The sequence below is a fragment of the Helianthus annuus genome, chromosome 16 (assembly GCF_002127325.2).
Source record: "Helianthus annuus cultivar XRQ/B chromosome 16, HanXRQr2.0-SUNRISE, whole genome shotgun sequence".
In the NCBI taxonomy this organism is placed as follows: domain Eukaryota; kingdom Viridiplantae; phylum Streptophyta; class Magnoliopsida; order Asterales; family Asteraceae; genus Helianthus; species Helianthus annuus.
In genome coordinates, this window is record NC_035448.2 from 122,194,770 (window position 1) to 122,217,714 (window position 22,945).

The following is a 22,945-nucleotide window of genomic DNA, read 5'->3' on the forward strand; positions in this document are numbered from 1 at the left end:
GCTAATCAAAACGTACACAACTAGACATAGACAAACGTGCTAGAAAAGGACCAAACTCTAAACACACATAAGTTTTGTTCCTTTTGGAGTTGCAGACTCATTGTGACAAACGTCTTAACATGCCGGACATTGTGACAAACGACCATAGACAATTTGCCCCGACCCTCGGTGGCGGATCTAACAACTTTTTTCACTGGGTTCCTTTTAGTAGATTCTCACTAATTCTCACTATTTTTTTTTTCCAAATCATACGAGGTTCTAACTAATTTTTCTCATTTTTTTTTCTAAATCGAATGGGTTCCTGGGAACCCACAAAAGTGGCCTAGATCCGCCCCTGCCGACCCTCGGCCCTTGGGTCCCAATTTTTTTACCCATTTGAACATGACAAGTGCATGAAACTTTAAATCTCATATATGAATGTCAATATTAAAAAAAAAAAAAATCAAAGTAAACAAAGTTCTACTCCAAACATCAATTATAAGATCGCATTATGCGAATTGAGTCAAAATGACAGTTTTATTCTATGGAGATTAACCTCGGATTCATGTATCGAAGCATGCATATCTCCTCAAAAAAATCATCAGCACTGCTATGGCCACTTTTCATCCCAAGAATCTTGATCTTCAACTTCTTTAAATTCTTCCCAAACTTCACCAACGACTCAAGCGTGTTCATTTTCTGTTCAGCATTTAATGGTGATCGTACAGTGATCGCCACCTCTTCAAGGCAAGGAATCCTAAAACTTGAATCCACCTGAAAAATCAGAAAAAAAAAATAAATTCTTGATTTTCTTGAACCAAGATTCTTGTTTTAGTAAGAAAATGCGTTGCTTTTCGAACTCACATTCTTTAGACTGTTCTTCTGGCATAGAGCGGCAAACATTGCACCATGGATATCGAATGTTTTGAGCTTGGGATGACTTTTGAAAAAGTCAACAAAATCGATCTCGGGAAAGGGGAGAAGAGCTTCGAAATCTCCGGTGAATTCAACTTTCATATAAAGATGCTTTACTTCACTTGCAAGTTGAAGCAATTTGTTTATCGCATCCCAACACCATTGAACACCTCTAATCGATAACGATTCAAGTGCCGGAAGCTTACCGAAGTCAACCATGTAAACTCTCCCTGCAAAGTAAAAATACACAACATGAAATTAGTCAATTACAATATAAATATATGAAATCTTTAATGATGATCTTGAAAGTTGAAAGTTTACCGTCATTGTTTGCAAGGGAAAGATTCTTTAAGCAATTAGTCTCGCGAACCCTGATCAAACTACAGCCTTGAACCTCAAGGTATTCAATGTTCGGCGCGGTGAGAGTTAGCGAGCAGCTACCCGCACAATCAAAATCAAGTTTGCAATGTTGAAGACGATTAAGTTTGATCCAAACAGTCCGTAACCCCTCACAACGAAGAAGTACAAGACGGGTCAAGTTAGGCGTTGCTCTAAGCGCCTCGGCCAATGCCGAATCCTCGAACTTCGCTCCAACTATTTCAAGATTTTGTAGCTTTTGAAACGCATCCCATTTAGGGGCATCAACCATTAGCACGCCCCAAAGTCTTAACGACTCCAAATTTCGTGCAGCTTGTATGCATTCAAGTTTAGATGGAGTATCTTGTGTCGTATCCTGGTCAACAAAATTATCCATTCGCAGCTCAAGGTTTTTCAATGACGGTCCCACAACCGACAGCCATGAAGCCAGCCCTGAACCGGTAAAGGGACAGTAAACTACAAGGTCTTCGAGTTGAAAAGTAGACGAGACCATCTGCATCACAATGCAGTCAGAAGTTTGACCATTTTTAAGGTGGTCGAAGACTCCACGAGGGAAGTAAAGGCTTTTAACGTAAGGCATCGAGTCTTTCCACTTCTTGGAGACGCAATTACAAGACGCCACATCCTTCGCATTGTTTATGGTTGACAAAATGTACTGGACAACAGCATCTGGCAGCGAGTCCATTCTCTGAGGATTTTCATCGAACACTTGGCGGTCAGCTCAAAATTCAGACAAAATTCAAACTAGACTTAAATCCCACTTGCAATTATGTTGAACTACAGATTATTATTTTCACCTCCTAACGTAAATTTAATATATTATCAAAAATTCAAATTACACTGAACAAAAAAAGACTAATTTTGGTAAAATCCAATCAAATAAAAGATTAATTTAAATATAAACAAATCAAACAAATCAAATTCAACAAGATAAGTTTAAATCCAATAAAAAAGCAAATCTTTAAACTTTTTACTTCATGTTTTTTTGGTTTTAAGCAAATGTTCTATCAAATTTAGCCGAACCAACAAACAGTAAAACACACATTAAATTGCTATAATCTGACAATCAGAAATGAATTTAACATTATAATTGGATAAAAAAAGATGGGATTTTTAGGGTATTGCAAGAAATTGAAACCCAGAATATAAAAGAAATAAAAGTACACAGAATTAGATGCATGATAAGGTTAAACTATGAATATTATTATGAAGAATTGTACCTTGCTGGATAAAAAATCGGATGAAATAAATTTGAATCTGGAAGTTTGAGAAACTTGTAATGAGATGGGTGTTTAAAGATTGAAGGGGAAGTAGAAATAGGGAATTTTTGGTTTTAATGAAATTTTGAATTTTGCCCGCCTTTGTAATATTATGACATGCGATTGGAAAATTAGGGGTAGCAACGTATCATTTTTAAATTTTTATGATTTTAACTACTTATAAGAGTCAATATTTGTTATATATTTAATATTATTTGAGGTTAATTTGTCATTTATTATATGTGATTATGTAATTATGTGTATACACAATATCAAATACAAACAATTTTAACATTCAAAATGTACGAATTGGATGAAAAATTAAAAAGGGACGGTGACAATCTGATAATTATGTGAATATCTATTTTCTCATACCAAAATCGTACACACCTACAATCAACGTCCCTGATTCTATTTCAAATTCTTCTATGATTTAATCAGATTGAGTAGCCCCATTTTATATCTAGGGTCTAATAATTACGATTCTCTATCGTCTCAAATCATACAAACCTACAAATCAGTGTCCCTGATTCTATTCTATTGATCACTTCGTCGTTTTATCATCAATGGGGCTGAAGAACATATGAACTCTAATTTGGAAGGTTTGTGTTGTTTTTATTGTAGGAAGTGATATAATTTTTACATGAGCTGATTTTTTTTGTAGAATTAATATGGATGCAGAGTAATTTTAACACCATGCATATATACATGATTGTTTTTAGAATAGAGTAAATTACATTTTTGGCCCCTGTGGTTATATCAGTTTTACTATATTAGCCCAAAATAGAATTTTTAACGTATCTGCCCCCATGGTCCCTATATCTAACCATTTTGGCCCCTAAGACTAACTCCATCCATTACCCTGGTTAATTATTTGTCACATGCAAGTCATATGATGGGTATTTTTGTAATTTCTCCTCCCCTTTAAATCTAACCCAGATCTTCATCATCATCTTCAACCATCATCATCCCCAGATCTTCATATTCAATTAAATCTAACCCAGATCTTCATCATCTTCAACCATCATCATCCCCAGAACTTCATCTTCAATTAAATCTAACCCAGATCTTCATCATCTTCAACCATCATCATCATCCCCACATAAACTTCAAACACAAATCAAAACCCGACAACACACAACTGATCCAGCAATAACCAACTAACAACGGCCCAAAACCCAACACAAATCACTAGATTACACACCTCTGAAACCCTAATTACAAACCTAACACAAACAAAACCCTCCATCAAATGTAAGGGTTGTTGAATATTTGGGTCTACTTGTGATCAACACCCAAACCCTCCATCAACACCCAGCAACAGCAACGACCACTACCCAGTCGCCATCACCTCCGCCATCACTGCTACACCGATAACCATCCTCCACCATCGATTTCACCTACCACCGTCGCACAACATCATCATCAACCACCACTATTCATCACCTCCCTCCGATTCAATCTTCTTCAGTAGCCCTAAATACAGATCCTTTTCACCCTCAATTTGACAAACACCCAAACACTCAAATATAAAGTACTTGCAAATCAAATGTGATATTATCCAAACACTCAAATTAAAAATCAGGAAACAACTCATCAAATTTATCATTCTCTCATCTTTCACATTGATTCATACATATACACAATACTATACTTGCATATCAAAATGGCAGCACCCATTAGAGTAGCAGCATCATCTTCTTCTTCAACTCTCCTGGCTTCACCTTCTTCATCTCAAATCGTCCAAATTTCAAAAATTTATCTAATTGCAACAGATTAAGTTCGAGAAAGTTGCTCCGGTGGGATCTAATCCGACTGCATCGACTTCTTATTTAGATGTGGGTTTGTGGCTATTGCGCGTGGGGTTGTGGGGAGCTGTGTGTGGTGGCGTGTGAGGGGTTGTGGCGGTGGCAGTTGGTGGGGGATATGATGGTGGTTGGTGGCGGTGGTGGAAGTAGGTAGTGCCGTAGTGGTAGGAGAGAGATAGAGTAGAGAGAGAAAGTGGGTTTATTTTGTGAGAGAGAAGAAGATGAGTTAATATAAATTATTTTTTCTTTAAAGATATTTTTAGTATATATTAAAGATAATTTAATATGTGTGGGAGGTGAATTTACAAATATGCCCATCATGTGAGTTACATGTGACAAATAATTAACCATGTTAATGGATTGAGTTAGACTCAGGGGCCAAAATAGTTAGTTATAGAGACCATGGGGGCAGATACGTTAAAAATTCTTATTTTGGGCTAATATAGTAAAACTGACATAACCACAGGGGCCAAAAACGTAATTTACTCTTTAGAATATGTAGAGTAATTTTTCTTTGTACACCTACATTCATATACGTATTGCAATCTTACATCAGTAGAGTAATTTTTATAGAGTAATTTATTTAGTTCTTGTTTTTATATAAGTAGAGTGATTATGTCTAAAGTTTGGGTTAACATCATGAATATCAGTAGAGTATTTATGTCTAAAGTAATTTTATGTGGACGTTTGTTCAATTATGTAGAGTAATTTTGATGAGAACACTTGTGTTTATATAGTTACAGGAATATAACATCAATAGAGTAATTTATATACGTATAGGAATGTTGCATCAGTAGAGTAATTTATGTAGAGTTATTTTAATTTTATGCATATCAGTAGCGTAATTATACATCAGTATAGTAATTTTTATATATGGTATAATTTCAAGTTTTCAGCGTTTGTCGCCTTCTGTTGAAAGGACTTTCAAACCTAGTGTATCTTCTTCTATAACACCGGTTATTTGCATGGTTTTCTCATCTTTAGATGTTGCATATGAGTTTTATCAAATTTATGCCAAGAAGGGAGGATTTTGTGTAAGGAAAGGGTCTCAAATTAAAAAAAATGGTTTCATCACATATAAGTATTATACATGTTCCAAGAAGAGTCATAAGCCATTTTTAAGAAGTTTGATGAAGCTCTAGAAGTTGCTAAAGATGGAAAAAAGACAAGAAAGGGTAGGAATAGGCCCTCTATCCATACGGGTTGTCACGCACATATTGCATTATTTTCTGATGATAGTGAATCATATAGTGTATACAAGTTTGTAGAAGAACATAATCATACTTTGATTTCTCAAGAAGATATGCAATTTGGTCCTTCATCAAGAAATTTAACAGTTATGAAACAAAAGAGGATATATTCTTTGTCAACGTTAAACCTAGGTCCTGTAAAATCGTTTAACATTATGAGGACAGAATATGGTGGTTTTGAAGAGGTTGGTGCAACTGCTGTGGACCGCAAGAATTTTAAAAGAGATTTAAACTGTTTTATCGGAGAATACGATGCTGAAATGATTGTTCAAAGATTGACCAATAAGAAAGAATATCTATGGGATTTTTCATTTGAATATACTGTAGATTCAAATGGTTGTCTGACAGGGTTATTTTGGGCAGACGAAGTTTCTAAACAGAATTATTTGGCTTTTGATGATGTAATATCATTTGATGTAACTTTCAAAACGAATAAGTAAGTTTATAGTATATTTTTTTTTATCATTTTTAATGTTATCATTAGTTTTTTTACTAATTTATTATTTATGTTTTTGAGTAGATACAAAATGGTTTTTGTACCGTTCACGGGTATTGATAATGATTTTCATAATGTCAATCTTGGAGCTGGTCTAATTGCAAAAGAAACTACCGAATCTTATGTGTGGTTATTAACATGTTTTTTGAATGCATTTGGTCGTCAACCAAAGGTTGTAGTTACGGATCAAGATGCCGCTATGAAGGCAGCAATTGAAACTGTTTTTACGGATAGTAGACATCGATTATGTATGTGGCATATTATGAAGAAGGTAGAGGATAAGGTTAGTTTGATCAACTTATTATTATATATATCAAATTATAAAGCATGTTTACGTCAGTAGTCTTTTAAAGTTTTAGAGTTTGGCCACTAGGTTTTTAAAGCTTAGATTTTTGGTCATGTAGTTTTCCTTGCCTTGCTTTAGAGTCTGAGATCCAAACTTTGAGAACTGTGTTATTTTTTTCTTTTCTTTTTATATAGGATTTGTTGTTCTTCATTTCGGTTTTTTTATGGTTTTGTTTTAATGATCTAATATGGTGATTAATAGTAATATTTTTTTCCTTTTGTGGTTTTCTTTTTATCTTTTCATAGTAAACTTTTGAAATTTTTTATTTTAGTAAGAATACTTTGATTTCTAATAATTTGTCACAGAAGTTAAATTTGTTTAGTTTTTTTATTAGTTTTTATTTTACTTTTTTTTGGATTTGGTCGCCGTTTGGTGATAACATTTGGTATTTCAGGTTTTTACTCCCTCGACTTTCTAATACGTGTTGGTATAAATTCAACTTTGTCTACGTTTTACTTCACGTGAGTCATTTAGTGTTAGAAATTCGTGTTTTTTGAGTTGTTTTTCTCGACTTTGGTCGTCGTTTGATTGCTACTTGGCATGATTTTACGCCCCCTGCCCCGCAACGCGGGAGGCTTAAGACTAGTTTAGATTAATTATAAAGTACTGTAGAGTAATTATTTATTATTGTAGAGTAATTAAGTAATTTTTTGTAGTAGAATTAAGTGTTGAGTAATTATGTTCATAGGGTAATTATGTAGTTCTTGTTTTTATATAAGTAGAGTAATTATGTCTAAAGTTTTGGTTTAATATCATGAATATCGGTAAAGTAATTAAGTAGTTCTTGTTTTTATATAAGTAGAGTAATTATGTGTAAAGTTTTGGTTTAACATCATGAATATAAGTAGAGTAATTATGTAAAGTAATTATGTCTAGAGTAATTCTATGTGGATCTTTGTTCAACTATGTAGAGTGATTTTTATGGGGACACTTGTGTTCATATATTTATAGGAATATAACATCAATAGAGTAATTTGTATAGAGTAATTTATGTACTTCTTGTTTTATATCAATAGAGTAATTATTTATTATTGTAGAGTAATTAAGTAATTTTTGTAGTAGAATTAAGTGTTGAGTATTATTGTAGAGTTATTAAGGAATTTCTGTAGTAGAATTAAGTGTTGAGTAATTATGTTCATAGGGTAATTATTAAGTAACGTAGAGTAATTAAGTAACTGTTGTAGTAAAATTAAGTAAGTGTACAGTAATTAATTGTTCATTTTTTTGCTTTACAGGTTGGGTCTACATTGTGCAATGATGATACTTTTAAACAATGTGTTTGCAATATTGTTCGGACAGATGCAATTGAACCTGAAACATTTCAGAAGGAATGGCAAGAGATAATCCATGACTTTGGTCTTTTACAGAATATTTGGTTAGAAACTATGTTTGACTTAAGATCAATGTGGATTCTTGCGTTTTATCGTGATGAGCATATGTCAGGGCTTATGCGTACTACTTCAAGGTCTGAAAGTGAAAATCAATTTTTTGGTCTTGTTTCAAACTCACAATTGACTCTTGCAGAGTTTTTACTCATTTTCATATGACAATTGAAGCTCAAAGATATAGTCATCAAAAAAACGATCATGATACAAGTAATACTGAACCTGATTTTTGGATCGATTCTCTTCTTGAACGACATGTTGCTAAGTTGTATACTAGGGCCATATTTTTTAACGTTCAAGGAGAAATCCTTGCTAGTTTTGATAAATGTTTTTCAATTATTAGAGATATTTCGGCTTTTGGAAATGGTTTCTTTAAGGTAATTTTTTTTGTTGATGGCATATGTATAGAATATTTTTATTTATTTGTAGAGTAATTATTTGAAGTATAACAACCAACAGTTGATCTATTAGTAGAGTAATTTTATTTAAATGTAATCTAACAATTGATGTATCAGTAGAGTAATTATATCAATATGTAGGGTAATTATACGAAATCTCATAACAATACCAACTGTGATTCTATCAGTAGAGTAATTATAAATATATGTAAGGTAATTATACGAAATACAATAACACCAACAGAGAATATACCAGTAGCTTAATTGTATTCATATGTAGGGTAATTATCTTTTTTTTTATTTTGACAGGTATTAGCTAAAGCTCATGATGAATTTTCTACTTCGTGTTCTTGTAAAAGATTTGAGTAATATGGGTTATTCTGTCGACATATTTTCCTTGTCATTAGAATGTTTGAAATTGAGGAAATTCCTGAAAAGTATATTTTGAGGCGTTGGAGAAGGGAAGCAGTTACAAATAGAGCCAATTGTTTTTTTTTTTTTTTTTGCTGAAGATAGTTCGAATGTCAACATTGATATGGCAAATCAGGTTGTCCATGAGATTATGTTTGCTAGTGAATGCCTTTGTAGTCGGTATTTTACAAATAATGAAGAACTGATCAAGATTAGAGATCAACTTAAAGGAATGATTGAAAAGGCAGATGAGAGTAGTAAGACTAGTCCGGTTTTGAAGAAAAAAGATATGATGGCTTCTCTTCTTGGATATAATCAACCATCAACATCATCTGTTAAACTTCCTCCTTGTATTAGAAACAAGGGACATGGCTCACATAGGAGAATTAAATCCAAAAAAGAAAAAGCAGCTAGTCGTATGGGAAAAAGGCGTCGAGGATGTAAGGTATGTGGGAAAATTGGTCATAATATTCGAACTTGCAAGGCACTTGTTCGTCCGGTTGTAGAGAGTGCAGTTTCTATGGATAAATAGCTTATTATATTTTTGAAATTTTGTAAAGTATCATCGATCTTAAGGATTTGGATTCGCATTTTTTTTATAATTGAATAGTTTTATTATAGATTAATCTTCTTCTTTAATATGTAAGGTAATTATTGGATTATACAAATACCAATAGTTGATCTTATGCGTACAGTAATTATATCAATGTGTAGTTGTTACAAATAACAACAGTTGTCCTTATCAGTAGAGTAATTATATCAATATATAGGGTAACTATCAGAATTTAACAATACCAACAGTTGATCTTATCAGTAGAGTAATTATATCAAGAATAATTATCTGTAAATACTATATCTTATACCTTCTAGCCCACCATCTTCATTTTTATGATCATTTAGACTGCCTTCTTTATGATGTGTATTCATTGTTTGTTCGACCTCCTCTTGTTCGGCAAAGTGACCTTTAAATTTGTCAAATAATACATATGTTAATTGTAGGATAATTATTATAGAGTAATATTGAAAAGTAGAGTAATTTTTGTATAAGTATTACTGTTATTATGTTATCATCTTTATTGTAGAGTTAAATATAAAAAAACTAAGTATTTTGTCTAACAAAAACATCTTAAAATATTTAAGAAGATTAATTATAGGGTAAAACATTAAATTATAGCAATTGTGTAACATGCTAATGACTTTTTTGGACGTAGTGTAATTATTGGATAAGCAGTTTAATTATGCATAAAGTGAAACAAACTATATTATAAAATAAAGTTCAACATTTTGTAATAAACAACCATATTCAAAAGTCATACAATTCAAGAATTTAAATCCAAACATTTAACATGAGTTCAAACCACCAAATTAAAACATACATACATTCAAACGAACTGATTTTGCCTTTCATCGATCATGTTCTTCAAATCCTTTTGAAATTCCGCCTTAACTTTATCATCCATTTTTTGATATTTGAGTGCATCCTTTATAAAATCAGCTTTCATATTGTTCATTTTCGACAACAGTATTTTAGTCAAGAATTTTTTCCTCAATTCAGAAATTTGTTCTTTATGAGATTTCTCATTTAACGAGAAGCTGCAATCCCAGTTTTCAACACCAAAATAAGTTTCCATATGGCGCATTGTATAAATGCCACAGTCAATGTGGTTTTCACCTATCCTGTAACATCCTGCTTATTTGTACTTTCCATTTATAGCAAGTCTTGTTCGTATTTCTATTTTTGGAAGTCTTGTATTCCTTGTAATCGTCTTTCGTTGTATTGTTGTAAATCTGAGACTTTGATCGTAATAAAATTCGTTATTTCATACAAGTTACATATTCGTGCATGCTTATACGTGTTGCAAATACTTGGGTTATATATTACCAATCTCGAATGCATACGCGCAACCGATACTCGACTTACTAGTACTCATAACTTATACATGCTTGTTGACTATTAAATACGTGGTTAAATTTTAACAATAATAATAATAATTGTTATGGGTAGTTTTCTGGACATATATCCCAACTAATATTCTGGCTTTGATTGTTTATTTGTGACCAGGATACCAGATCAGGATCTTGGTAACATCCTGATACGATATCCTGGTAGTGACTAATTTAACCACGTGCAGATTGAAAAAAAGGTGCAAGTCTTTAACGTTCAAGTGGACTTCTTCTCCTCAAGACTCGGGCAAATTAGTTGGATTATGGACATTGAAGCCGGAAGACGTGGACTACAACGTTCACATATGAAATATTCGCTGAATCCTGGAATAATAGGCTAGTTAGTTAGTTTCTTTTACTATAAAAAGGATTGATCGGGTCAGATTAGGGACACACAATCTCTCGTACACTTTTTCTCTCTAGCTGCAAACACTCATAATACACTTTCACTTGTATCGAATTTACATTGTAACACTCAGTCGATCCGTATCATATCATGCACTGTATCCTGATATTTGAAGCAATAAGAAGAACAAGGCAGCTGCGATTGTCAGCTCCCGAGGTTTTGTGCCGGCGATCTAGATTGATGAAGGGCTTTCCTCGTATATCCCGTGTCACCCTTTACATTTTTGCTCATTGTTTGATTGTAGATATAGCTCAATATCCTGAGCCGTATCCTGAAAACTGTTTTTGCAAACAACTTAATTAGCATATTTTCAATACACATTCTTAGCACACTACCTCACTTAACTAATTTGATTACTTAATTGCTTCGATAATTTTTTACCAAAACAATTTGGCGCCCACCGTGAGGCAAGTGGTGCTATTTCTACTAAAAGCTTTTGCAAAATCATTACTTGGTTTTCTATTTTCAAAAATTTTTGCTACACTGTTTTCAATGGCCTCGAGATCAAACATGAGCTCTTCCAACGTGTCTGCTACAACCTTTGCAATAATTTGTTCGGTGCTTCCACCACCCCCTCCGAGAACGCAAGCCTCTTCACAAGGAACTGAAATTCATGTGGCTCGGGATGTTATCCCCGCTCGCAATATTCAGGGATCTGGTCCTTTTTTGGCCTCTAATGAAGAAATTCTAAATTTGTTTGGTAGTGTACAGGAACAGATGAGGCAGCAGGATGAAACCAATCAGATGTTGATGAGAGAGATACAACTCTTGAAATCCAGTTCAAGCAGGCCTGCTGAAGATACTATCACTCCCTTGCAACCCAGAGCTTTGAACTTCAGTTCTGCAGTATATACTGAGGATAGCAGGGGGAATATTGTGCCTAGCCATTCCCAGAATCACATTACTGAGATACCTCCTTCAGTCAGGGTGTCAACTGTGAGAAGCTCAGGATATGCTTCGAGATATTGCCAGAATCCTTAGATTGGTAATGTATCCAATAATAATAATACTCTTGCTACTAATGGTGTTGGATCTTTGCAGGATGCAGGTGTGACATCAGCATTTTCCAGGGAGCTTCAAAAATTGAAGGACATGATCTCCAGTGTACCTGATGTGGTCCAACCAATTCCAGAAGTATCCCAAGACAGCCACAGGATATCCCAGTTCGAATATCCCATTTATGATGCTGAAATCCCAAAAAGATTTCAGACCCCTAACATGAAGCTCTATGACGGAACTACAGATCCTGAAGAGCATATTGCCCAATATAGGGAAAGGATGGAAATCAACCCTATCCCTCCGGATCTCAAGGAAGCATGCATATGCAAGGGTTTTGGTTCTACCTTAATAGGATCAGCCTTAAAATGGCTCTTAAACGTTCCTCCTCACTCAATTACTTCATTTGCTCATTTGGTTAATTTATTTAATAGTCAATTTTCTTGCAGCCGAAGTTTTGAGAAACTAACCAGTGATCTTTACAAGATAACTCAAGGACCTCAGGAATCCTTGAGGGATTAGGTGAACAAGTTTAGCCGGGAATCCTTAGATATCCCGCATCTTGATGTTGCAACAGCTGTGCAGGCTTTCAAGATGGGGTTGCGAAAGGATTCTCAGTTTTACCAGGATCTTGTAATGAATCCCTGCAGGAATCTGGATGAAGCTCGTAACAGGGCTTTAAGATATATTCGGTTGGAGGATGACAAAAAGATGCAAGAGAGGATGAATTCGTTAACAACCTATGAGTCGACCAACAGGAAATCAGAATTCTCGTATAAACCATATCGCTCTAAGCTATATGGCAGAAATGACAGCAAAAAAGTGAATGCTGTTGAAGACGAGGATCCTAAGGAGTATCCTGAGTTGTCTGAATATTGTTTCTCTGTTAATATACCTGAACTGATGTATGCTATGCAGGGTTTAGGAGACAAAGCAAGATGGCCCCAGAAGAATCAACAAAAAGCTGATTGGAAGGATAAGTCCAAATGGTGTGCCTTCCATGAGGATTTCGGACATGTTACTGAGGATTGCATTGCTCTAAGGAAAGAAATAAGGTATCTTTTGAGCAAGGGATATCTGAAGGATCTCCTGGGAAGAAAGAAGAATAAAGGTCAGGATCCTGAGAAGGATCCTGAACGAGCAGCATCACCTCCTGCGGATGCCAAAATAATTAACTTTATTTCAGAAGGATCCGACATCTGCGGCACGTCATATTCTGCGGCGAAAAGGCACGCGAAGGAAGCCAAAGCAGAGAGGGGAGATAAGCCAACCAGGTTGTCAACCCTCACGACTGACAAAGTAATCACGTTCGATAGCGATGACAGGGATACCGTCCAGGATCCTCACCATGATGCTCTGGTAATAACATTATATGTTGCTAACCATTTTGTGCGCAGGATACTGGTGGATAATGGCAGCTCCGTCAACATAATTCACCTGGAAACGTTGAAGAGGATGAATGTATCCCCAATGGACATTACTTCGAAATCCACTATTGGTTTCAGTGGAGAAGCCAGAAATACAGTAGGAGAGATAAAGTTGCCCGTGTATGTTGAAGGGGTCAACTCAATGCAGCGCTTTTGTGTCATGGACTCCTTTTCCTGCTATAACATTATATTAGGTACGTCTTGGATCCATGATATGAAAGTTGTGCCGTCAACTTATCATCAATGTATCAAGATCCCTACCCCTTGGGGAGTAGTCAAGGTGGAACGTGATCAACAGGAAGCGAAGGAGTGTTATTCTTCTTCGATGAAATCCTCAACAAAGCCTAGTGCAGCATAGCAATTAAAGATGCGAGGCCAGGATATCATGGAGGCTACTGATGTGTGCGAGGTGTTATACATATTAGATGTATATTTTAAGCCGTTTTACACTTTTTAGCCAAGTTTTAAATTTATAAAACACGATATTTACTAACACTAAACACACATATGGGCAAGTGCACCCATCGTGGACGTAGTATAGTGTTGGTAAGATACCGAGGTCGTCCAAGGACACAAGAGCTTTTAGTACCGGTTTATCCTCAACGTCTAATCAAATCAAAATGTTAGAAAAAGATTTTTTAAACTAAGAAAATAAAACTAACTAAAATGCTGAAAATAAAAATAAAAATAAAAACAGATAGACAAGATGAATCACTTGGATCCGACTCGTGTGTTAGTGTAACCTTTGATTATTTTTGCACTTTTGCACTTGTTTAAGAGATTATCTTAGTTATTGTAGTAAGCCCCTCTTTTGAAGGTGACGTTACCCTCAACCCAGTAGTTTGAGTCAGCAAGGATACAATCCTAAAGGGTCGGATTATTGAAAGATAATTAATTAAGTTATTAATGCATAATGTGGTAGGCCCCTCTTTTGAAGGCGACGTTACCCTCGGCTAAGTAGTCTGAGTCAGCAGGGATACAGTCCTAACTACCCGGGTTAAAGTTTTGATAGTAGTTTAACTTATGAGGGGATCAAAGAGTTTGGACCCCCGCCATCCAATACCTTTGGGTATTGAAGGAGGTCCTACTAAATTTGACCCAGGTCCTTTGCAAGATCTATACACTGAACAATGTCAAGACTCTTACCAAACCGTTCCCTTAACCCCCGACCAGGTAGCCAACATACCTCCATATAGACCGTGGAGATATGAATGGTGAAAATCTTTTATTTTATATAGACAGTAAAATAACGCCAAGACACCACGGACAAACGATAAGGAAGAATCACCTTCAACAGAAGAAACTAGTAATTAAAGTCATTAATACAAAACCAATTAAAAAGTGCAAAAGATTAAAAATAAAAAGTATTACACTAAACACTTGTCTTCACCAAGTGATGTAAGAGACTTAGGCAAACATGGCCTTTGATTGTCAAGAACTCTTACGATCAATCTTGGATCCTGAGACGACTCACACACTCTATGATGGACAATGGATGATGGTGGTGGATGATGGTGTTATGGTGGTGGTGGGTGGTGGGTGAAGTGTGAGAGAGGTGGTGTGCCAAGGGATGATTTGAAATGTCTCCAAGCACTCCTATTTATAGGCTGAACAGAAGCCTGGGCACGGCCCCGTGTCCATCTGACACTCTCTCTCTTCATTAATTGTAATTCGCAATTACAATAAATGCGCCTGCAGCAACCTGACCACGCCCCCGTGTCCGCTGGGCACGGCCCCGTGGTGGGCAATAGAAGCTTCTATAGGTTTGTCTTTTCTGCTGCTTCTTGGGCACGGCCCCGTGCTCGCTGAGCACGGGGCGTGTTCAGTCTTCTGGCTTCTCTGTTTTGCTTGGGGAGATGTTGTTGAGGGGCCGGGCACCTTTTGTTCCTTTTCTTGTATTTTTGTTAGATTTTGCTGTCTTTTTGCTTCTTTTGTTATTTTGAGCTCATTTAATCCTGAAAGCACAAAAGGAAGACAAAAGCATACTTTTTCCAACATTAGTACTAAAAAAGGGTTAGTTTTAAGCCACAATTGATGTAATTTATATGTTGCCTTTTGTGCACATCAAATACCCCCACACTTGAATCTTTGCTTGTCGTCAAGCAAAACTCTTTATAATGTGGCTTTATTCACTCCCAAATGGAATGGGTAGAAGAGAAGGTTTTTGGGCTTGTCATAGAGTGTCGGGAATTCCAAGATTATTTAGGTTTTATTTTTATTTATTTACAATCCTATTCGTTATGATTTATTAAAAACATTTCACAAGATAAATTATTTATTAGGGCATAACATACCTTTCTAAAATTCCATTTATATACAAGTTCACATACCTCACGGGGGAATCACTCAACACTCGGCCGAATGTGTATTTTTAGTGAATCACTCGAGAGCGGAATGGAACTTACTCCTACCATAAGCTTGCCAAGCAATCAATCCTCCTCCTTTTTAACTATATACCTTTGTAAATATCAAGAGGACTTTTTTGGGTGAAGGGTTAGGCTTGGGCTAAAGGTGGGTGGTTGGGTTAGTGGTTAGTAAAAAGACGAAAAGCGTAACAAACGTTGGTTTTTCAAAAGACTTTTTATTTTTTTTTTTTACATTTTTATTTTATTTTGATGAACCATTTGTTTCAAACAAGGTTATTTTTGATGAACGTGTTTGTTTGTTTGGTTTCATCAAAATATATATCTTTTTTTTTTTGAATAGAGTCATTAGAAAACCGAACGTTGTTACTAAAATAAAGGGTTAAAAATAAAAAGGTTTAGGTGGGTAAAAAGGGTGATGGTTTTCGGGTTAAGAAATGAAAAGGTTTAGGCTCAAAGGGGTTAACTAGGGGGATTTTGGGTAGGTGGTAAAAAAATGAAAAATAATGGTGTAGAAAGAAAAAGGGTTAGTCCTAATGCCTCCATCATTTACTTACTTGGGTTTAAGTTGGTAAGGACCGGGAATGTATTGTTGTGGCAAGTTCTAGAGTCGTACGAACCAAGCGGCTATTCACACAAGAAACGAAAAATGAGCATTTAGTGTAAAGATATATATTTGTATGCTCGTTAAAGGCTCAAAACTCACTTTTGTGGGAAAGGGTTTTTATGTGATCAAGTATATATAATTAAATTTTAACTAAGGTTGTCATGCCTTTTCATAATTTTCTTATGTTGGTTCTTTCTATCACGACGCTATCGGTTGTAAACTTGTAAAAATATAACCTTGTTAAGACTTGAATTCCTAGCTTAAACTTAGACAAGTAAAAAAAATGAAAATGAAAATTTTTGAAAAAATTTGGGGTGATTAGCGGTTCCAATAGAGTTTTGTGTAAGGCTTGTTATTAGGACTTGCAAGATTCAAGGTTTTAGCATCCCCCCCCCCCCACACTTAAATTACACATTGTCCTCAATGTGTCCTAAAAATAAGTTTTTAGGTTGATTGAATGTGTAAAATGGTGTTAAAAGCAAAATTTTATGTTACTGGCAGTCTGGACACGGCCCCGTGTTGGTTGGACACGGCCCCGTGTTCAGGTGCCAGTAACGAAAACTTACAGAAGTTGAACACGGGGGCATGTTGGCTGGGCACGACCCCGTGTTTGGTAAAAATCTGCATAAAACTTTAAACAAACAACAGGTCTGAGAGGTGGGCACGGGGGCGTGTCGGTTGGACACGACCCCGTGTGGACTGTCTGCAAGGCTGAAAAACAGGTTTCTTTCTCCGGTTTCCCTATCCTGGCTTTAGTAGTACTAATGTTTAGTACTCTAAGCCTCTTTTGTACCCGTTTTATCAATAAATACCACACCAAACAATACCAAACGTCCTAAATTACCAAGTCAAACATCCAAACCATCAAGTTAAAAGTAAAAACAAAAGCAGAAAATAAAAACAAGTTAGGGAAAGTAAATTGTTCAACACTTCGGCACACAGGCCGGAAATTGTTTGATAGAAAGGGAAATTAACCTGTGGGCTCACCAACCGTCCACTCCTACTCCTTCTTTACCCTCCTAGTCCATGTCTTCATCACTGTCATCACCTCCTCCCTCATGACCAGCCATATACTCCCGGATGCTCCCGATATCGTCTTGGATATCGGTGATGTTTCTCTTAATGGCTCCGACCCGGTGGTATGTGTTGTTGGCAAGGTTGTAGGTGTTCCTGGTGCACATAAGGTTTTCCTGCAAAAGATCATGTAAACTTTGAAAGTTAGGAAAACCACCTCCTTGTGAGGAGGACTGCCCCGGATCACCGTGGGGTTGGTACTGGTATTGGGGAGGTGGAGCGTGAAGGACTAGCGCCTCTTGCGGGTTCCATGCATGACCTTGCATCCTTTGAAAGCTCACTGATCCATCTTCCGCCTCACAGATTAGGTTCATGGCGCGGCAAATGTGCACAGCGACCCGCCCCGACCATGGGCTTCTTTCAAAAGACCTGGAATGCGCGTGAAGTGCTTGAAGAGGCGGTACACCCATCCCCCATAGAAGATAGGGGTTGGTGCATGAGCAAGTCGGTTCAGATGCATGTTCCGGAGTAGGAGGAATGGAACATCGAGGGGTCTTCGGTTGTGGATGCAGTGAAGGACTACCACATCTCTTAACCCAACAACGCCGCTGCTGTCATGTCTCTGACTAAGAGAGTAAGTAAGGAGCCTGTGAATGTAGCGATAGAGCGGATCCCTTAGCTTAGTGCTCCTAGTACTGCTCGGATTGTAAAACCCCTCACCAATCTGAGCCCATGCAGCTTGGCGGGCGTTTTCGTCCAACTCTCGCATTCCCCCGGTGTTTTCTTCATTCCCGGATCCACTTCTGAATATAGCCCCACTATTGCCCTGAATTGCGCCATAGAGATCGAGTACCTAGTTCCGCCACATCGAAACGCAACCCCCTCATTGTCAAACGGGTCACACCTTGAAGTGAAGGTGAAGGTACTGTAGAACTCCAAAGTGCACTCGTGTACGGATCGAAGTCGAGTGGTTAGGGCAATCCTTAGTGGTCTGGTAACGAGGTTGTTGAACCGATCAAGTTGATTCACCATGGCTAAGAGGTCCGTGCATGCTTGCCTTGGGTATTCTTCGGGTCTTGTTTGAAGTATGTCATATCTGGCCCTAGCATCGAGCTCATTTGCGTTGAATCTTGTGAACTTTGCCGACATCTGAAAGAATACACCAAAAGTTAGCATGAAACAGTGAGGTTTTCGGAAAAAAAATTGCAAACAGTTAGCTGGACACGGCCCCGTGCTCAGCGGGCACGACCCCGTGTCCAGGCGTGTGTTACTCAAAAACTTCATTTTTCGACCCGGTCCCGAAAATTTGAAAATTTTTGGCCAAGTAGGTGCGGTTTCCCCCGAAAATGAAACCCCAAGTGCCGTTTTTCCCAAAACAAACCGTTTACCCCTTCAATTTTATCTTTTTCGGTTCAAAAACGAGGGTTTGGGATTTTTATGAGAAATCGGGCAAATCTATCAACAATACAAGTGTATTTACTTCCCATTACACTAATCTAAACTAATGCTAACAGATTATTGCAAAAATTTGAGGTTTGACCCGGATGAACTTCAAGAACCCTAGATTTTCCCCAAATTTTTGATGTTTTAACTACATGCAAGTAACTAATCTAACTAAAAATGATGATAGAATCATAACTTGATGTTGTTAGAATGAGAGGAGACGTCGAAAATCTTCGAAAAATCGCCTGGACCAGAGCGTTGTTCGGGGAAACGGGGCGTGTGGAATGGTGTAACTGTTGTGAAAAGAGGGTTTTATCCCAACAGTTGCGCGGACACGGCCCCGTGCCGAGCAAAGTTTTGAAAGTTTTTTTTAGTACTCGTGTGAGTACCCCGGTTTTCCCTAAAACATGGTTAGAAGACTTACCGGTTTCGATGTTTACCCACTTGTTCGTAACATACCAGGTATGATGTGGATTCCTTTTACTCGCCGACCGTTTGGAGCGAGATCTCTTCCTCTTCATCCTCAATGGATCCTCGTTGGCCATTGACTTTGAATGGAATTCCATTCCGAGATTTAATTTCTACTACACCGTGAGGAAAAATATGATCGAGTTTGCATAATAAGATATTTTGAAGAGACGTTTTGGTAACGATCACCTAGGTAAGGGAATCACCCCTAACTCGTTGGTGAGGTCGTTTTTAAGAAAAGGGGAGTGGAGTTAATCGTCAAGGTAAGGAAATCACTCCAATCTCGATGATACCTCTCCACTAGTTGTTACAAGGAATATGAATTTAAATTATATGAAAATCATGCATATATAAATGTATCGAAAAGGTTCGATATGTTGTGCGTGTGAAAAGAGAAATCAAAGGTAAACTCGAGGTTGAAAGATTGCATCATATAAACTAAACAATAGAAACACATGTTTGACCAAAGTTTGGAGTGTTCCAAAACGGAACTTTGACTAACCAAAGTGGTCGAAAAGTCTTTTGAATTTGAGGAGCATGCTTTGGCCTAATAGGTAAAATACTCTCGCCGACAAGTCGGTTAACGGTATTTACCCTTCCGGTTACTACATGTCCCAAATCAATCGAAATTTCGAGACTTGGCGGGATTTATGAAAAAAAATGCCAAGGAGTGGAACTAGTCGACAAGGTGCGGGTTTCACCCCTAACTTGACGATTTCGTATCCTAAGTGTGGTTGGTACTCGTCGGGTCAAAATTTAATTTCGACGTGTTGACGAGGGTCCACAGAATTTGAAATTTGAGATTTACCATTAAGATGTGGATTTCACTCCTAGCTTAATGGCGATATCTCGTGTAAAAAAAAGAATTGGTAGATTGAGAGTCGTTCACCAAATTGTGGGTTTCACGCCTATTTTGGTGAATTCGTCTCATTTGTACAATATGAGTGTTGTCGGATTTAGAATAATCGAGTAAAATGCATGAGGGAAGTGTATGTCGAAGGAGATACACAAACAAGTGTAAACACATAGGAAAGCATATCAAGAATGGTACTTAAATAATGAAATGATAAAACAAGTATTAACACATAGAGAAATATGTCAAGAATAACACATAAAGAATCGAACAACGAAACAAGTGTTAACACATAATAAAACAAGCATTAATGCGTAAGAACAATATGTCAAATATTACACACGAGTAACATACATGTTTAAAAGAGCATGAATAAGTAACAAATAAAGTATCATGTAGTAGCCCAAGCAAAGCATACGAATAAGGCTCTAAAACTATAGACTAGGTGAAAGCATTCCTACTTTTCCTAATTCCCTATAGTTATGGCTCTGATACCAATCTGTCACACCCCAACCAATGGCGGAAACATCGGGATGAGACGAAGTGTGAAGATTGCTAGAGACATCATAACGCTATTTGTGACAATATTTAATAAACCGATTTCATTTCATAATTCTTTTGTCAACATTACAAAGAAATCAAATAACATCAAGTTCAAAGGAAATACAATACAACATAATCAACATTGATACAAGGATTAAACCTAAACGTCTATATGTGTATCTAGGCATCAACGCTACTTCATTTCATAGCATCATCGTCCTCAACCTGTAACATGTTTAAAATAAAGTTCAATGCAAAAGCAAAGGCGAGTATACAAGTTTGGTACATACATAGCATAAGATAAAAATGTGAACAATTCCTCATAGCAAGCATGCGATTCAAGATAAACATTAAATATGGCATGTGTATAACATATCAAACCAAGAAAACGCAACTTGCTCATGACATAACCAAAGTTTCAGTAGAGGCGGGTCGTTAATCCTATAGCGCTACATATGTCAAGGTTTGGCTCGTACGAAGTTAATGATAAGTTCAACACATAAGAATCACCCAAATTTAAAGTATCAAGCCATCACATATACAAGCATTGTTATAGGAATGTTCGTGTGTTTAGACAAAAGTTCATGTGTAAGTTTCAATAGGTAAACATGTTACACCCCAAAAGTGGTAAAAGTAAAAGGGGAAAAGTACGAGTATACTCACAAAGTTTGCATATGTTTTCCGATTATCCAATTGTTGACGAGTTGATGAGGTTAGAAGGTTGAATGTGTAGGGTTAAAGTTCATGTATGCTTAGAGTCGAGATTCGGTATTTAAAAACAACATAAAAGTAAGATATGAGAATAGCATGTGAAAGTAATCATCTTCAACCCATAACACTTGTATGACACTTGGTAACCACAAGGGTTATGATAATATTTTCATGAGTTGAACACCCATAAGAATCACAACAAGGTTTAGGTCTTAGGTGATGTTCTACTACTTTAACATATAAACATGAGTTCAACATTAAAGGTTCGAATGAGTGTATGTATATATCTAGGTTAAGTACTACATATTATTTAGTCCAATAATTCAAGTAGGAGGTAGAAGATTAGAATCTTCATTTAGGCACCTCGTGTTATCATAGATGTCATGTATGGGGTAGGAAGGACATGCTTCCATTTAGGAACCCCTTGAATGTTCACCACTTCACTTGGTGTAACAACAACCAAGGAGGGTCATGAACTAGGATTTGCACAATAACATAAACAACCTAACTATTGAGAAATCATCAAATCATGTGAGGATTGTATGTAGGACAACCCAAGTTGTTCCATAATCACTCATGTATCAAAGGCTATGTTTGACATGATTTGTGGGTTGAAACCCTAAACAAAACACCAAGTTTATGAGGTTTAATCCTCTGATTTTAAATGTCTCAACCTTGTTTTTAAGCTTAACCAACCATGGGATAAGTTGTAAGCATTAGGACATAGGTATGAGATGTGTTAAACACAAGTTACATAGGTTTAAACAAGTTTTTGATGAACATAAAAACAAACAGAAAGTTTATGGACAATTTCGGGGCATTTCCAGGTCTGATTTCTCCAAGGAGAAGTCTAGGAATCGAACCCCATGATTATACAAGCAAGTAGGAAAAAGAATCGAGTGAATCGGATAAGAATTGAGTGAGTTATGCTCATTTTCGTGAAGGGGTGTCAATCTACTCGAACCCTTGCTTTCAGCTACGGTTTGGTGGATGTTTTGTGAGTTTTTAGGGTTGCAAAAGTGGTAGGGAGGCTGGTTATAAGTGGTATTTATAGGGGGAAGGATTAGGGTTTCAATGGGTTGGGCTTTGGAAGTGTTTAGAAGGGGTTACACCTTGAAACTAGCCCACAAAACCCAACTATATGGGCTGAATTTTGCTGAATTGGGGCTGCCATATTTCTTTATTTTTTTATTTTTTTAAAACATTATAATGAGTAATTTTGTTAGTTAATTTGTGTAATAATGTGCAACAATGTTTCCCCTAACTTGTAACAAGGTGAAATATGAAATAAAACATGATTTAACTAGGTAAAGAGTGTAATGTACAAGTTTTATTTACGAAGCAAGTTCCGTATTTTACAACGATTACGATGAAAGAATGGTTATAAGAACACAAGATTTCCAAAGATAGAATTTCACGTAAGGTTTCTAAATGTAGGAAGTTTGAAAACGCAGGGCGTTACAGTCTCCCCACCTTTAGGAAATTTCGTCCCGAAATTTATTCAGGAGGAAGGCTTGAAAGAGTTTTTGACATAAAGGTGATCAT

At 36.5% G+C, this 22,945-nt stretch overlaps 2 protein-coding genes across 2 annotated transcripts; one reads left to right on the plus strand and one right to left on the minus strand.

Moving 5' to 3' along the window:
- Positions 1-426: 426 nt before the first annotated feature.
- LOC110917465 (F-box protein At1g10780) lies at positions 427-2,638 on the minus strand. Its single transcript, XM_022162013.2, has 4 exons — positions 2,493-2,638; positions 1,216-1,960; positions 844-1,124; positions 427-753 (listed from the first exon to the last, which is right to left on the minus strand). Exons 2-4 carry the CDS (start codon positions 1,955-1,957, stop codon positions 517-519), a joined length of 1,260 nt encoding a protein of 419 aa, XP_022017705.1. The 5' UTR covers positions 1,958-1,960; positions 2,493-2,638; the 3' UTR covers positions 427-516.
- A 3,106-nt stretch (positions 2,639-5,744) lies between these two features.
- LOC110919558 (protein FAR1-RELATED SEQUENCE 5-like) lies at positions 5,745-9,157 on the plus strand. The gene is made up of 7 exons (XM_022163827.1): positions 5,745-6,025; positions 6,110-6,368; positions 7,667-7,896; positions 7,956-8,193; positions 8,356-8,427; positions 8,524-8,566; positions 8,727-9,157. Exons 1-7 carry the CDS (start codon positions 5,745-5,747, stop codon positions 9,155-9,157), a joined length of 1,554 nt encoding a protein of 517 aa, XP_022019519.1.
- The last annotated feature ends 13,788 nt before the right edge of the window (positions 9,158-22,945 follow it).